This window comes from Sorex araneus, chromosome 3, assembly GCF_027595985.1.
Source record: "Sorex araneus isolate mSorAra2 chromosome 3, mSorAra2.pri, whole genome shotgun sequence".
Classification (NCBI taxonomy): domain Eukaryota; kingdom Metazoa; phylum Chordata; class Mammalia; order Eulipotyphla; family Soricidae; genus Sorex; species Sorex araneus.
The window spans coordinates 116,903,377-116,921,186 of record NC_073304.1 but is presented as its reverse complement, the minus strand read 5'-3'; the positions used below and the strand labels follow the sequence as shown (position 1 = coordinate 116,921,186).

Sequence of the window (17,810 nt, the reverse complement as noted above, 5' to 3'; positions counted from 1 at the left end):
GATAATGCTCATAGAAAATGACTGTAATTTCCTGGCTAGGGTCCCTAAAATATGCCTTCTAAAATATAGTCTTTTTAAATTTTTTCATTAAATGTTTTAATTAAATGAGATAGAGCAGTACAAAGCAGCTTGTGATTGGGTTTCAGTCATACAATGTTCCAACACCCATTAAAATGTACAGTCTTGAGTTCTGCCATCAGCCTACCTTTCGTGTCTTTGTTTTTAGAAATGGAATGCTTGGGGATTCAGAGACAATGAGATAACACAGTGGGTCAAACACTAGGATAATGTTCAGTAGAGAGTGGAAGTAGTTGCTGATTTAGGACTTAATTATGGAACCACTTCTTTGTTTCTGATTTATCTTTGGCTAATTGAAATGGTGTTCAGCAGTGGTGCTTGGGGGCTGCTCCTGGCTCAGTGCTCAGGGGACCGGATGCAGTGCCCGTAATGGAACCAAGTCCATTTGTACGCAGAACTTCCAGCCCATTGAATTCTCTGTTCTCAAGGTTTTGTTTTAGTCTAGCTTGTTTTAGAAAAAAATAGGGGAAATGCTGAAATTAATTTGGAAATCATTTGTAGACTGTGATAAGTATATCAATTAACTAAAAGCCTCCTAACCTGCACTGCCATCTTTGAGTCAAGGTTTTTTTGACCATAGGTCCAGAGAGCCTTCAGCCACCCTTTTAGGTTCCCTGACCTGGACTAAAAAATCAAACTGATAGAAAGACTGTATGATTTGGAGGGGCAGCAGGCAAGCAGTGCTCAGGGGAGTCAGGCCCACTCTGGCTCTGCTCAGGCCTGGCGATGCAGTGACTGCAGGGGGTCACAAGATCCACACCTGTTGCCAGGGGTCACACGTGGCACTTCCTGTCGGCCAGTCTGGTGCTCCGGTTCTTTGAGTGTTTTTGCTGGCTCTAGAAATACTTTTAATGTCATGTGTGACATGAGAGCCTTTGTAAGGACATGTTAGAAGAAACAGTGTTAGAAGAAACAGTTTGCCGGGTGTTAGGTGTCGCTGGAATACTTGAGTGCAGTTGTGTCGAAGTCCAGGGGGTCAGATCAAGGAGGCAGGGACAGGAAACTGGGGGCGTGTTGGCAGGCCTTTGGGTACGAGTTTCTGGGTGGACCTTTATCTTCAGAGATGTTCTTTTGGAGCTTACCTCTTGCCCTGCTTCTACTGTTTTCTCAGATTTCTTTAGCCCACATGCTTTTGCTTAAATACTGTTCACTGAATGCGACTTTCAGTCAATGTTGTGGAAAAGCTACATTGAATTCTTGGTGCTGAAGTATTTTCTAGAGATCTGTTTTTTTGCTGTTGTTTTTAAATTTTAAGCAATGATTTCTCTTTGAGTCTCTTTTATTCTATTAATAGATTTCATTGTGCATATGCAAAAATAAACAAAGCAAAAGTTGACACGATTTTAAAATCCAGGGAGAATAGAGCAGTAGAATATGGATACTATTTGTTTGATAGGTTTCTTTGTGCTTAAAGCCTTTCTGTCAGATGAAAGTCAAATTAAGGGGACCTGAGAAATAGCATAGAAATAAATGGCAAATTGCCTCACATTTGCCACCCTGAGTTTGATCCACAGCGCCACACAGGGTCTCCTGAGTATTCCAGGGTGTTTCCCTGTTTATCATTTTTGCCTTAAAATATGAGAAACTGTAAAGTATTAATATAGTAATAATAATAGTTCATATTTATTCTGAGTCCACTTTCTGGTTGGTCCTGTGCTAAGCATATTACCTAGATTTATGGTTGTATTATCAGTATCTGCAAATGAAATATGCATTTATCATGTGCTTTGCATTTATCACATGCTTTAGAAAATCCTTTATCTTTAAACTACAGGTATAAGAAAGAGGTGATAAGCATTTTATTCTCAGACCTCTCTTCATTCATCTTTGTTCAATGCATTCATAAGGTACCGAAACCCTCCTTGGAATACTGAATGTCTGTTTTTGTTGTTGAATTCCAACAGTTTCCTCTTTCCTTCTGAACTTCTCTATCATCTTTCTCCCTTGCTGATTAACTAGAACTCATAGAACTCATAAGTCCTAACTGGTCCTCAATTCTTGCAGGTTTCTGCTTGGACACAATTTCCCATACAAATTTCTCCCACCATCTTAAAGTAAAATGTTAAATGTAGGTATGATTTGGTAGACTATTTTGTGGGCCTTGGCCTTGCTGTTACTGTTCATTCATACGGAATATTTTTTTAGTTTTCTAGACCCACATCATAAACTACCAAATCATGCCACCTAGGAACATATACTCACTAGAATGGATACAACTGTATTTCCCTAAAGATTTGGTCTTCGACTACTACTCCCTATACTCCAAATTTGATGCCATTTTTATGTTGTGAAATAGTGTTCTTTATTTATAATCTCTGTCTATCTCTGTTTTCTTTTCTGTATAGAAATAAAGATTTTTTTATCTCTTAAGAAACAGTAATATACGGGGCTGGAGTGATAGCACAATGGGTAGGGCATTTGCCTTGCACGCGGCCGACCCGGGTTCGATTCCCAGCATCCCATATGGTCCCCTGAGCACCACCAGGGGTAATTCCTGAATATAGAGCCAGAAGTGACCCCTGTGCATCACCAGGTGTGACCCAAAAAAGCAAAAAAAACCAAAAAAACAGTAATATACATTTGTCAATGATTTTTTTGTAATCCCAAACTGTGATGTTCATGAAGGGAGATCTGACTGTTCTCTCATTTCCCTTTTTACCCGTGTTTTTGGGCAGCAATGCTCAGGGATTACTCCTGACTCTGCACTCAGGAATCATTCATGGGGGTGTTTAAGGGATCATATGAGATGCCAAGTTTCAAATCTAGATCAGCTGCATGCAAGGAAAGAACCTAGCGATGCTGTGTGTGTGTCGGCAGGGGGAAGGGTGGCAGGAATTGGTACTGGAATATCACACGCTTGAAACATCTATAAACAACCTTGTAAATCACAGTGCCTTAATAAAATATTTTTTAAAAGCCACTTTAACCATTAGTTGCTATAATAAGGCATAACACATGGTAGGTAATCAAAAAGATATTTATGAAATGAGTTGAGTGAAGAAAAAACTGTTTTTTATTGTCTCTCAGTGTCCTGTTATTATCATTATCATCTTTAATAGGCCCTGTCTTAGGTACTTTGCGTACATTACCATATTCATTCTCATAGTAATGCTGCAGGAAATGTAATCTGTTGTAATAGATAATTTGTCATCACACGACTGGATTAATATGTCTGAGTCTGAAGCTTTGGTTTTTGCTTTTTTTTTTTCTTCCTCTTTTAGGCTAAAGTTTCCTCAAATCTCTTTTGAGAAATAGCTGTTAGCAGATATTTAACAGCAGAGATAACAAAAAAGACCATTATTGGGGACAATGGTAGGATTTTAGAGAACCAAGTTTTTATGAGCAGGATGCTGGCCATGGGTGAAATGAGCAGTTTCATCAGAAAAGAACAGAACGTGTCTGTTATGAGGAAGAGTGAATCGTTTATGTTTCTCCCTGTCACTCCGTAGCTTATCAGTTATCCGAGAGAATCCATTCTTTAGTCTGTGTGATACATGCTGTTATCCTCACCAGATACTTCAGCTTTGATTTCCTCATCACCCTTTGCAATCCGCTTCTTGTTATTTCCCAATGTTGACATTGTTCTTTTCGGTTTTCTTGAAATGCTTCATTGGGTTTTGTGGTATAAGATTTCTCATTGTTGACTCATCTTGCAACTATCTTAGCCTCTAGGTGTCATTCTTCATCATTCTTTTTTGTGAATTGAGTTAAAGTATATATAACATCTTGAAGTGGCTGGATCTTGAGCAACATTGTCAGTTACATCTTCCTAAATACTACTTTTATGTGGCAAAACAAAGAAATTCTTCTGGTGCGATAGTACAGCAGCGTAGGGTATGAACTTGCCTTGCACATGGACAACTAGGATTTGATCTCCAACACCCCACATGGTCCCCTGTGCCCTGCCTGAGTGATCCCTGAGTAGAGAGACAGAAGTCATTCCTGTGCACCACCTGGTGTGCCCTTCCTCCTGCCCAGTTTTTTATGGATAATGCAGTTAATATCACTGTATCACTGTCATCCCGTTGTTTGTCAATTTTCTCTAGCGGGCACCAGTAACGTCTCTATTGCACAATTAACTAATGCAGTTAATATATGAATAGAAATCTTCATGTTTTTAAAGACTTGCAGTGATGTAAAATTTAATATGTCATTTGTTCAGCTCCTGTTTCAATTTAGTTATAAGTTTTCTCGTCCTGATCACTAACCTTTATTTGATTCATGGGGATGGAGGGAAACTCACATTGCTGTTCTCAGGGCTTACTCCTGATTCTATGCTCAGGGATTGAGCAAGTGCTCTTGGCAATGCTTTGGGAACCATATGTGGTGCCGGAATTCAACAGGGGTTACCCACGTGGAGAACAAGTGCCTTTACTAACTTACTGCCCTCTAGTCCCTTATTTTAATAAGTCCTTTGTTCAGAAACCCTCATGCACCCTTTTACAAAGTACTGTATAAACTTCTTAAGGCGGCATTTTATAATGTGGCTTATATCTTCTTTTCCTGTTAGACTTCTGCCATATAGTGGGTGTGTCACACTAATAATGCTTTCTCCTTCCTCTTTTCATTGTTTCTCTGACATATACCCCTTCATTTCCCAATCTCTGTGTAAATGGCCCCTAAGGTACTATAGCAAACCCAGAATTGTTTTGAAAGATGTTTAAGATTTTCTAGGGAAGCAGTGACAGCATATGGCATGAATCATTAGCTCCAGATTTTTGTTTGTTTGTTTTAACATTAGATTGCTGTTTTCCTTTTGGTGGTATGATTCCCTTTGTAAAGCTGGGTTTTGGGTGGCTTCTCTGAATTAAGAAGAAGAGTGACAAGTATGTCAAAAAGAAATCAGTGTAAAACTGGAAAATGGTCTGGTAGTAATTGTCTGATTCCAAAGTTTGTGTATTTTCAGTATATACCAAGTGCTAAAGTGTTAGGCAATAAATACTTATAGTTTGAAACTACTTAATAAATGCAGTTTCTTCTGCCTTGGAGGTGCGCTGGTAACATTTTTAAGGCACGAGAGGAGGCTTGTCCCCCCCTGTCTGTCTCTTCTTTCCACTTGGTAACCATTTTTAAGGGAATTTCTTCCCATCCTACAAAGACCAATGAATATTTTCACCTTCCTTGAATTCTTTTTTTTTTCCCCCCTGAGCAGCAATCAGTCTCTTTCCTATTTATTTTCTTGTTGCTTTCTGCGTCTGTCCTTGCTTTTAGAACTGAATGTCAGAAATTTACACTTGTGCGAAAGTCGCTGAGTGTGGAGGGGTGTAGAACGGTCTTAGAAGGGTACTTGCTTCCCTTCTCTGGTGGTTCAGTCTTCAGCACCACAGAGGAACTCTCTAGGTCATACCTTTATTTATGCTGGAGGAGATCTTTATAAACTGGGGTCTAGCCCTGTTGATTTCCACCCCCCAGGAAATCTCACTCCTAAGCTTTGTCTTTGCAAGATCGAGTTTTACTTCTAATACTGATTATAGAATTTACTTCTCAATGGCTTTTAAAAGTCCTTTTGAAATTTTCAGGGTGGTTGCTTTGACTCTGGATCACATCAGGGTGTCCTGCTCCTTAAGAGCATGTTTCTGCTGTTCATCCAGTACTTGCACCACACCGCTCTCCTGCCTAAGTGCCCAATGCACTTGACTTGCAAGTACGAGGCTTAGAGTTTTCTCTCTTGCTGCCCATGTGTGCTGGGTGGTGCGGACGCTCCATCGTGTAAGCATTGCTGCTAAAGTGTGCCCCCACTGGCGAGCGCAGTGTCAAAGTGCGTGTGACACGCCTTCTTCCCCATCACAACAAATACAGCCTAAAAAGGGTGAAGTCCAGGGGATTGAAGGGGGGGGGGAGAGTCAGAAGAGAGAGAGAGAAACATTGAGTTTTCTCATTCATGCACACTAAGTGTGTATGTAGGGTTTATTTTCCATCAGCAAATATCTGTAGTGTTCTTTGCACATTTTCCCAATATGACCTTGTGTTTTAGTTTTTATACTATTATAAATTACTTTCTCTGTATTTCAGCAGTTTCTTCATAACGTTGGTTTTTATTTTGCATGTAGTCTTGAATTCTGAGACCTTAACGAACATACTTTTTAGTCCTTTAGCATTTGTGTAGATCCTTTATGGTTTCATATGTTCCTTCCGCATGCACAGATTGACATCCAGGCAAGAGTTTCTGTATATATAGATTTCATCTCATTCCTGTCTGTAACTTTTTTCGATGACTGTTTCTAATCTCCTGACTCTTCTTGAACACTTATCTCTGTCCCCTCATTTCAGTGGGAATCCAGGCTCTGTTTGGCTGCTTCTTCCTTACATCTTAGTCTGGAAATTGCCTCCAGCAGGAAGTCTGCAGGATGCTCACCTTCCTTTTTTATGACAGGCCACAGTCGTCAAATGCCTGTTGTGCAGTGTCTAACAATTGTGTACTTGTTCCCTTTTCTTCCCTAGTTATTCACAGCACTGGAGTAATTCTGGACCCTGGACCCTGCTACTTTCTCCTGGCTAGGGGAGAGTTCACCTCATGGGTAGGCTGTCTGTACAGAAGCGAAGTTGAGAGAAATTTGTTTCAGAGGGAGCGGCATGATCAAAAGTTGTGATGAAGGATAAATCTGTGTCATAGAGAATCTCAATGTTTGTGATTATGATTTTGATTTAGGGACACTGTCACTTTCATCACTTTTGTGTGATGGACAGGCAGTAAATGTTTATTCATTGGATATTAGAATAGAAGGAAACATTGCTTTGTATTCTGTGCCAAGTGTTGCAAGTGTTGGTTACACATAATGTTTAATATAGGATCAGAGATAGGCTAAAATTTTAGCATTGCTCTTTAGTAAATTCGTTTTATAAGTGTTTACAAATGACTATTTGAAAGTCAACTTCAGCTCTGCTAATTATGGTATCAGTTTTTCAGAATATTTGTGCTTTGAACCACTAAGTGTGACTTTTATTTCTTTCATTGGTATACATTAACTTAACTCGCACTTTAGGTTGAGTAGAAATCTCTGTTTGAGCATAATTGTCTCATATTTTGCCATCTGATGTGCTAATAGAAGAAACAGCTAAAATTTTAGCCAGTTTTCCTGATAAAATATTTAGTAGTGAAATGATAAATAGAATCTGTTTAATATTTATATTTGTTGTCTATTTTTGTCTTGCAGGTATAAGTAAACTTCCTTTAATGTACATATATAGTGACAAGTATCCAGAAATGATTTCAAAGTTCAGTAGAAAAGAGATCCTTTTTTCAATAGAAAAAAAATTCTTTTGCTAGTATTTTGGTTTTCTTATGGATTTTGAGCCACACTCAGCAGTGCTCAAGTCTAACTTCGTGCTCTATATTCAGCAGGGATCACTCCTGGCAGTGTCCAGGGCCCTGTGGGGTACTGGGGAATAAACCCAAGTTGGTCATATGCAAGACAAGCACCTTACTTCCAGCCCTTTGTTTTTATTTTTGTTTGGTTTTAGGGCCATACCTGGCTTGCTCAGAGCTTGCTCAGAGCTTTCTCCTAGTTCCTGTCAGGGAACACTCTCATAGGTCTCAAGATTGCTGCCACATGCAATGCAAGTGCCTCCCCAGCTGTCCTGTATCTCTGGCCGCAGGAAAGATATCCTCGATCATGTTAGCATCAGTGACACTTTGAATTATATCTCTGCTCTATATAATTCTCTTTTGCTGGGAATCTGAAAGTTCGGAGTTAGTTATTATTAACAGAGACATTTAAATTATTTTCAGTCCTGATTATTGAAAAATTAGAAATCAGATTTGTATCTCGTAAAGAATTCATACAGCCCTTCAGTCATACAATAGTCTGTACTTGTAAACTTGGATTATAATTAGCCTGAATGCTTTATGATTGACATAAGTTATGTCGAATGAAATTTCCTTTTTAATGTCCTATCAAATTATTTACATAATCATAACAAAATTTGTTCTTGCCCTCTTAACTACTTGACACATTTAACTACGTAAATCAGACATGGTTCTTCTATAACCATGATTTCTACAGAAATAAAAATATGTTATAGAAGAGTGTAAATTATTTCTTTGGCTAAGTTTGTGCTTTACTATCTATTGACATTGGTACTGATCCAGTTTAACATTAACTGCTTTATATTATTGGCTCCTTCTAGAAAATGGATTAATAATATCAAATTTTGGGGGCCGGAGCGATAGCACAGCGGGTAGGGCGTTCGCCTTGAACGCAGCCGACCCGGGTTCGATCCCCGGCATTCCATATGTTCCCCCAAGGACCGCCAAAAGTAATTCCTGAGTGCAAAGCCAGGAGTAACCCCTGAGCATCGCTGGGTGTGACCCAAAAAAGCAAAAAATAATAATTATAATAATATCAAATTTTGAAATTAATTTCTTTATACATCTCTTTTAATTTTGGTCATTCTGTAAATGGAAAGTGATTGAATTACATGAACTTTGGCACCACCCTTTAAATTTCAAATGTTTCTGTATCACTGTATCATTTACAGTGTTACACTGTCCATTGTAGTTCATTGATTTACTTGGGCGGTGCCAGTAATGTCTCCATTCGTCCAGCCCTGAGATTTTAGCAGCCTCTCCTTACTCATTTTTTCCAACGATTGGAGGTTCTTTTCAGGGTCAGGGGAACGAGACCTGTTATTGTTACTGTATTTGGCATATTGAATATGCCATTGGACCAGGGAGCTTGCCAGGGAGCTTGCCAGGCTCTTCCGTGTGGGCGGGATACTCCTGGTAGCTTGCCGGGCTCTCGAGAGGCGCGCGCGCGCGGGCGTGTGTGTGTGTGTGTGTGTGTGTGTGTGTGTGTTTCCCTTTATGATGATGTGTCTCGTGGCCACAAGGTTCAGGAATATGTTCACTCATGCGTGAGGCTCGCCTGAGCATGTGGAAAGCAGCCTGGAGTATGGCAGTGGTTGGGTAGTGGAGGTCGGCTGCCTGGCTGGGTCCCTTGGAGTGGGGAGGGCTCTCACCCGACCCCTCTGGGGCACCCCTGGTGCGGAGTCCAGTGGCATGGTTATGGAAGCCTCATTTTTATGCTCCCTTATGGGAGAAGCAGCCGTGATTCTGGAGGATAGCCAATGAGGAGATTATCTCTGAAATGTTTCTAATTTAAGTAAAAAGAATAGTGAAATGCCTTTGCAGAGATCTATTGTTTGGTAAAATTTCTGTACATTTGGGCTCTGTTTGCTGAAATAAATATCAGTGCTTCCCTGAACCATTATTATTTATTCCTTCTGTAAGAAACAACTGATTTAATGCTATTTTGCGGTAGCATGCTTTCCAGTTTCAGAAGTTATTTCCTTTTCTTTTGGTGGGGCTACATCTGCTGACAGGGGTCAGATCAAACCTGGGTCACCCTCACGCATGGCAGCAAGGGCCTGTCTACCTGATTCTCCCCCCAGTTTCCATAATTATGGTAATGTCCGTCATAAGTCTATGATAATCCTTCTGGCCTTGCATTCTGTTTGTTTTTTGAGGCATTGGGACACACACCCCCTTTTTGTTGTCTGATTGCAAAGGCCACAGCTGGCGGTGCCTCCAGACTGGGGCCCTTCCTGACAGTGCTCATAGCACCATGCCATCCTGGACCCCAGGCCTCTTGCATGCCAGACCCGTGCCCAACTCCCAGAGCACCATCCAGTAGTGACTGTGAACTTTGTTCTGGGCACACTGCTTGTGTCCTCTTGATTAGATTAAGGTTCAGCATCTCAGCGTAGCAGTACTTCATTGAGGTCAGTTAAATAATTCCAGTGGTGGATCCCGTGGCTAACCTGCACGGGTCCCAGAGTCGGGTCTTTAGTGCCACACGACCTGAGCACCACCAGCTAAAGCAGCACAGCAGTCCGGACTGGTGCCAGGTAGGCAGCCTGCCGATGAGCACCAGTGGGGCGGGCACCAGCCTCCCCTGCAGCCTTCACCTCTGTGACTCATATTTGTAAATAAACAAAAGGGAATCCTACATAAATGATACTATTTATCGCTGCTCACAGCTGGAGGCATCTAAAGAGAGTTCTGGGCCTTAATAGCGGTGTTCCCTTTGATCACTCAGATAAGCAGTATCCTTCAGACTTCCTGCAGGCACCTTTTCCCATCCATGCCCCATGCCTTGTTTGTATAACAAAGATCAAGGGGGCTGGTGAGGGGTATTTTATTTGACTTGGCCTTTTCCATGTCACAGTCTATCAGAAAATAATAGCATAGTCGTGACTTTTTGTACTGCCTTTCCTCTGTAGTTTAGGTAAAACTTTATATTTCCCGTTTCTTGTTTGTTGCTATAGCGAGTCTTATTGCTTTGTTGTTTCCTTTTTTAAAATGTAAATATCTCAGCATTTAACATGTTGAAGGTTGTGAACTGGTGAATGATGACTTAGAGAAGGCTTTTTTGTATCTGTGGTTGGGTGTGGGCCACACTGAGGTGCTCAGGGGCTGCTCTTGGTTCAGTGCTAGAGTCCACGAGCTCGCTGTCATGCTCTGAGCACAGTGTGGCGTTGGGCATCGAGGCAGGGCCCACCCACGTGCAGCCCTGGGCTCTGAGCCCTCTGCATCTCATCCTTTCACTCTCAGAGATAACCATTTGTCTTTTACCTGGCTTATTTTTCCTCTTTCCTGTAATAAATCAAGTACTTTTAACATTATAAGTAAATTGTGGGTGTGGTGGAGCAAATGGGGGCCACAGTGCATAGTGTTCAGTCACTCCTCCTGGCTGGTTCAGTGCTCAGGAGCCACACATCTGTAATGTATGTCTGTTGCTAGCTGGACCAGGGTTCGCTGCATGCCGGGGAAGAGCTCTCTGGCTCCTGGAAACAAATGAAAATGTGCTTATATATTAAAAGCATATTTGTAAGGTTTACTGGGTTTTTTTTTTCCACAAAGTATACTGTACCTTTGTCTTCCTTGATTTCCTCTTTGTTTTTTTAATATCACACAATACCCTCGTACATATTCCACATAGCTTTTTTATTAAACTAACTTCTACTGATGGTTATTTGGATTGTTTCCAATATTTTGCCATTACATATAATGTTCCAAAGAACACTCGTGCATATCTTCTGGTATATTTGTTACACAGATCTAAAGAATAAATCTCGACAGATTTGTGTAATAAATACTTAGATCTGTGTGTTTTCTACTACTTTTTTCCCTCTTTTTTCCCCCATAGAAGTGATTAACGTTAGTATTGTGCATTTCTTGTACATTTACCTATATAGAAATATTACAAGATTTTGATATATTTTCACTTTGTGTTTTGGATGTTTTGCTAAATCTTAATGCTAGAATCAAAAGAGTGACTTGAAAACAGCTCGAGTGTTCAAGATCACAGTGATTGAGCTAATAATTAAGGGAGCATATCATATCCGTGAAAAGCGTGTATTTTAAAACAAGATGACTCTTGTGATTTTACAGCAAAGATATCGTTTAATACTAATGAAAATGTAAAGTACTATGATATGCTTGAAATTCTTTGTTAAAGCAGTTTGTTGTATGTGAACAGCTTACGGTAATTTATATGTACATTTCTATAGGCATGACCATCCTAGTGACAGTCGCTGCTAGTGTATCATTTGTTAACTTCTGGTACTTAGTGATGCATAGACATTGAATTATTTTATTTAATCATCTGCTTCCTCATGAGGGATATTTGTAATTATTATCCCTGCTTTTAAGATAAAAAAGCTGAAGTATAGAAATATTAAGTAACGATGTTGCTTTTAGCTATAGGTGACAAGAGCAGTACTTGAACTAGACAACCCTCCTTTAAGATTCTGGGCTTTTAATGATTGTGCAATACCAACCTGGTTGGTGCCTGTATTTCCCAGGTACAGACAACTGTGGCTGTGGTCTGTTTCTTTAGATCCTGCGTTCTCTAGCCATTAGGCTCTCTAGTTGTCCCCAGACGTCTAATAAGATTAGACGTTGTTACACAGGTTTGTCACAATTAATTGTCCTACAGGATTGCGATTCCACTCACAGGATCCCCAGCTGTTCGCTCACCACCCCGGGCACGATTCAGACGTGCATGGGGCAGTCTTGTTCTGACCCACTGAAATTCTTTTTGTTCCTCTTTTGCAGTGGATGATCCAGCAGCCACACAAAGCTGCCACATTTTTTGGCTGCATCGGGACAGATAAATTTGGGGAGATCCTGAAGAAAAAGGCCGCGGAGGCCCACGTGGACGCGCATTACTATGAGCAGAATGAACAGCCCACAGGAACGTGTGCTGCGTGCATCACGGGCGGCAACCGGTCAGTGAGGCCGTGGGGGCCCCTCCCCATGGGGCTCCGAGTCCACTGTGGGCTGGCAGATGGGCCTCATGTTCAAACTGCCCTACTGTTTCCAAGACCCCCTTTCTGGCACTTTGTATTCCTAAGTCTCCTTCACACCAGCTCCTGTCTTCATGGGGTCTCAACTTGCTTTATCACCTCTGTCTTGGGCTTGTTGCTGGTTTCTAGCTAAAACCAGCTTAGAAAGAATTTTTTTTAATCGTGTCTTGAAACTGAAGTATTCAGACATTATGTGGTGCTAAAGATCAAACCCAGGACAACTGCGTACAAGGCTTATCTGCTGTCCTATCGCTGGTCCCCTGTTATATTTCTATGCAACTTATTAGAAATTTCTTCATTGTATGAATTTGAAATATATTTTTTAGTGCTTCCCATGCATTGGCTGCATTTGTGCCTTTTGCAGCTTACATGGGAATACAATTTCAATACATTCATGCATTGTTAACATCGTCATTACCATACTGCTCATTGGCATAAGTTTTTCTTCTTTGCAAGAAAAAAGCAAAATAACTTTACAATCTGTTAGACTCAGCAGAGATGTTCTCTTTTTAAATACTGGTTCACAAGAACTTTCACATTCTTTATGTTGAGGAATATTTAGTATGCGTTTATCCATTTCCTGTCTCCTTCCTCGCCCTTCCTTCCCATTTCATTGCTTCTTTTTTTTTTTTGCCTCTTTTCCTCTTATTTCCTCCCTTCCTTCTCTCTATTTTATTCCCACCTCCATTTCTGACAAAATATATTATAGATTTGTTACTTTTCTGATTCATCATTAAATTAGTAAAATACCATTTTTCAAAATTGGTTTGTGAAATCCATGTCCTTTTGGGTCCTGAGTGATAGTTCAGCGGGTAGAACACTTGCCTTCCCTGTGGCTGTCCCAGGATAGAGCCCCAACACCCCACATGGCCCCCAGAGCACCACCAGGAGGAATTCCGAGTGCAGAGCCAGGAGTAACCCTGAGTATTACTGGGTATGACTCAAACATTAAAAATTAAAAAAGTGAAGATTTGTCCCTTCGCTGCTGGTAAAGTTCTTGACGCTGTTGCACATGCCCCACCAGAGTGCCGCTATGCCCCACCCCATGCCTATTCGCTCGCCTTAGTTTTGGTTAGCAGGCTCCCAGGTGGTGCTCAGGGGCCATGTGGGTAGCCCAGGCCTCAGATTCTGGGTTCCACAGGCCCTGGGGTGGCCAGGGCAGCCGGAGGATGAGCCGATGCACAGGCCCCGTGGTGCTGCGGCCCCTCAGCTGCATTCACACCTGGGGCTTTAGCCCCGGGACATCTTGCCAGCCCTCCCAGTCCCCACTGGTTTTCCTTGTGCTCAGGTGTTACTCATCAGAAGTGCTCAGGAGTTACTCCTGGCAGTGCCCAGGGAACGCATGGGATGCCTGGGATTGAACCCAGGTTAACCACGTGCAAGACAGCTGTCCTATCGCTGTACTAACTCTGCAGCCCCGATTGTTGATCTGTTTTTATAGATCATGAGGAATCATTCTTGTTTCTGATCCAGTCCTTTCCCCATGGGTATACTCATGCACGTCACTCCTCTTTTCATTCATTTGCTCAAACGTTGACAGAAGTCCCCTGCAGTCGGCAGTCGGCATGTGGATAAGTGAACTGTTTTTGGACAAAACTCGGCAGACATACCCACACCTATGTTTGGTTCCCTTCCCTTCCCTTGGCTGTTGCCACTGTGGCCAGCAGTCACAATACATGACTCCTGCTATTGGCACACTGGTGTGTGGTGTCTGCTGGAGCATGAAGTTTCACATGTACTGCACCCCTTCGTCGTCATGCTTGCCCATGTGTTCTATATGGCTGGCACTCCAGATCCTGATTCTGGCTGTGGCACTCAGCGCGGGTCACTATGATGCTCACCCATAGATTTGTGGGGGTCCCTTCCTGGCTTGGCTCTGAGACTTGCACCTCATGAGCTGCAGCGTCTCCTGGGCATTCAGTCAAGTGCTGCTGCTTGCTTCCATGGTGCCTTGGAGACGAGTCTCTGGAGTGCCGCCGGGTCCCGACACCACTGCTGGAAACAGCTCTGGGATTGAACTCGTGTCTTTTAGAGATACAAGGATCCCTCCACCTTTTGCCAGCGATGCCCAGAAATTATATATAAATATATATACATATTTTTTCTTCTGAAGCAGAGTAACCAATGATATTTTTAAATCTCAGGCAATGGTGTACTCCATATAATATTTAGCTACAGTTGTTCCCATTTGATTAGGAAGGTATTCTTTTTTTTTTTTTTGCTTTTTTGGTCACACCCGGCAATGAACAGGGGTTACTCCTGGCTATGCGCTCAGGAATTACTCCTGGCAGTGCTCAGGGGACCATATGGGATACTGGGAATTGAATTCGGGTCAGCCGCGTGCAAGGCAAATGCCATGCCCTCTGTGCTATTGCTCCAGACCCCAGGAAGGTATTCTTCCTTGGCATTCTTTTCTAATTTTAGCATGTCTGGTGATGCAGACCACCGGTGGCTCATACTTGCATGTGACTTAATGAACACATGTGCCTTAATGAACATAGGTTGCAGTCAGGGATCGATGTGTTAGGATCAGAATAAAGTGAAAAAAAGTAGTTTGTTAATATGTGTGCAATGTATATAATTAGTTTATTAAATCTCATAGTTGGGCAATAATAAATAGCTCTCTGTGGTGCCAGGATCAAAAATTTTAATGGAATATCCTGCTTAGATTTTCCAGCTGCAAAACTGCCAGTGTGAGGAGTCTTTAATTATAGAAACTAAGTTTAATTTATTACAGTGCTTAAAAAGTAATGGCTTGCAAATTAATTCCTCATAGTAAATGTGTCCTTTTGTTATATGTGTGATTTGCAAGGATTATATTCACGGCTTTTTTGGAGGGGGCGGGGGTGGGGGGGGCCCCGCAGTGCTCAATTTTACTCACGGCTCTGCACTCAGGAGTCACTCCCGGAAGTGCTCAGGAGACCTTATAGGATGATAAGGATTGAAACTGGGTCTGCCACATTCAAGGCAAGCACCCTCCCTACTGTACTATCTCTTAGGTCTCCCATTCATGGCTTTTAAAATCTGTATTTTGATATGGTTTGTTGACTACAGTTTGGCCTATTAAAGTGTATTCTCACTTAACCAGGTAAATAATAGCATTTTAGTAGCAAAAAAATTAAAATATTAATTTCTTAAAATTCCAGCAAAAATTAAAATATTAATTTCTTTTAAAAATCTGATACTTAGAAAATGAATTAATATTTCTTTTTGTTTATCTCTCGGGCAACACAGGAGGCTTGAATGCAAGACCAAATTTGAGCACCAGATATGCAGGAGCTAAGGTGCCTGGGGCTAACGCCAGGCCAGTGTTTGGCCCCACATCAGGTTCTCTGAGCACGGTCAGGAGTCAGCTCCGATCACTGAGGGTTGAAGCCCAGAAACAAACGGAAAGGATTCTAATACTAAAATCTGAAAAACTTGTGGTCGATTTGCCTATAGAAATATTTGACATAGTTAAATGGTTTTTAGTTTAAGTAAAACTCTGGCTTTTTCTTGTTGATTTAGGTCACTCGTGGCTAACCTTGCAGCTGCCAATTGTTATAAGAAGGAAAAACATCTCGATATGGAGAAAAACTGGACGCTGGTAGAAAAGGCTAAAGTTTATTATATCGCAGTAAGTGTCTACCTAACTCGAAAGTCTGGTGTATGTACTTATTATTTAAATATTTAAAAGTACCGGCTGTACTTGTTTCCTTGGATTTGGACCAAACACACCCCCTGTGGTCTTCAAGGGCTTCTCCAGACTTGGTGCTCGAATATCTGTCCCTGCAGTGCTCAGGGGATCATGCACAGCTGGGAACCAAACCTGATCTCTAAAATGAGAAGCAAGTGTTCAGCCCTTGAGAGATCTACTGGGTTCCAGTTTTCAAATAATTGTATTTATGTATCTTGGTAGTGATTTGCCTACCTCAGATAATAGGTTGGGTTCACAATTCCAAATCACAAACATTTGTAGGGGCCAGAGAGGGGTACAGAGAAGGTCACACTTTTGCCTTGCACATGTGTGACCCTGGCGTCCCAGATGGTCTCTCAAGGCTACCAAGAGTGATCCCTGAGCACAGAACCAGGTGCAAGCCCTTCGCCCCACCAGGTGTAGCCTAAACACAAAAAAACCCAAATTAAATAAATAAATAACTTTTGCAATGATATGATTTGTATGAGTAACCTTCACATCTGCTACCTCTTTTGGATACATTATACATAAGTGTTCAGCTCTCAAATTCCATACCATCCTACTTTTGAAAATCTTCTGTTTATATTTTTTTTCCTATCACCCCCAGCCCTGTTTAGGGATCACTACTATAGTGCCGGGTAGGAGCCATCTGCTGTGCCGTAGATTGAGCCGGCGTTTACCCCAATGAAGCAAGTGCCTAACTATCTCCCACCCTTGATAATCTTTTTTAGAAAATTTTTTTCGGGGGCTGGAGCGATAGCACAGCAGGTAGGGCGTTTGCCTTGCACGCAGCCGCCCCGGGTTTGATTCCCAGCATCCCATATGGTCCCCTAGCACCGCCAGGAGTAATTCCTGAGTGCATAAGCCAGGAATAATCCTTGTGCATCGCCAGGTTTGACCCAATAAGGAAAAAAAAAAACATATTCGTATTACGGTTTATGTAATGTGGTAACAGCAGTGTGAGTTTTTAGGGTATTTGTGTGCAAAATTACTCCACCCCTCCACTGCCAAAATGTCAACCACTGTCCCTGTGTTACCTCTAGTTCTGAAGGGCTGATAAAGTAATTCCAAATTTACATATTTTACTCTTAGGCTACTTGTGAATGGTGCATGCATTGTGTGGGAAAATATTGGTAGCATAAATATGCACTGCTAACACTTTGAGCTTATTTGCCTAAAAAAAATCTTAATTGCTATTTATTCCATAGTAATTACCATGACACCTTCTAATTTAATATTTCAGAAACATTGATCGTGACAAATCTCTTAAATCTGGGAATAAGGGCAGCATGTAATTTGAATTATTAAGTCTTCTGACATAAAAATAATTGGGTAAGAATTTATTTCTAAAATAAGACTGCTCCAGAATCCCTCCTGAATTAATCACCCTGTGAGTACCTTGTTTTTGATTCCATGTGAGTTAAATGTGTCTGATAACAAATAAGTAGATACCCTTGCAAAATTAAAAGCCCTTGGTATGTATGGAATGTGTGTGATTTCCGTAGAGCAGCTGCTCCCGTTCACTGCCCGAGCTGTGAAACAGTGTAGAAGACATAAATAAAAATGTATTGATTGTTCAGTAGGAGCATGCTTATTGGAAATTAATCATTTTGTTTACCATTATGTCTGCTTCCACATGTTCCCCGGAGCTGCCAAAAGTTTTCCCAGGCTGCCACTGAGGACTCTCCTCGGAGTCCCAGCCCCGCCCTTTGGGTGGATGCCGTGTCTTAGGGCTGCTGCCCGCACA

At 41.5% G+C, this 17,810-nt stretch overlaps 1 protein-coding gene across 3 annotated transcripts in view; it reads left to right on the top strand.

The window, feature by feature from the left end:
* Positions 1-17,810, top strand: part of ADK (adenosine kinase) — a 481,956-nt gene that overhangs the window by 208,199 nt on the left and 255,947 nt on the right. For all 3 annotated transcript variants that reach the window (XM_055133311.1, XM_055133313.1, XM_055133312.1), the window contains 2 exons: positions 12,137-12,309; positions 15,895-16,003. In XM_055133311.1, the coding sequence (XP_054989286.1) occupies positions 12,137-12,309; positions 15,895-16,003 (282 nt within the window). The remainder of the gene's footprint in view (positions 1-12,136; positions 12,310-15,894; positions 16,004-17,810) is intronic.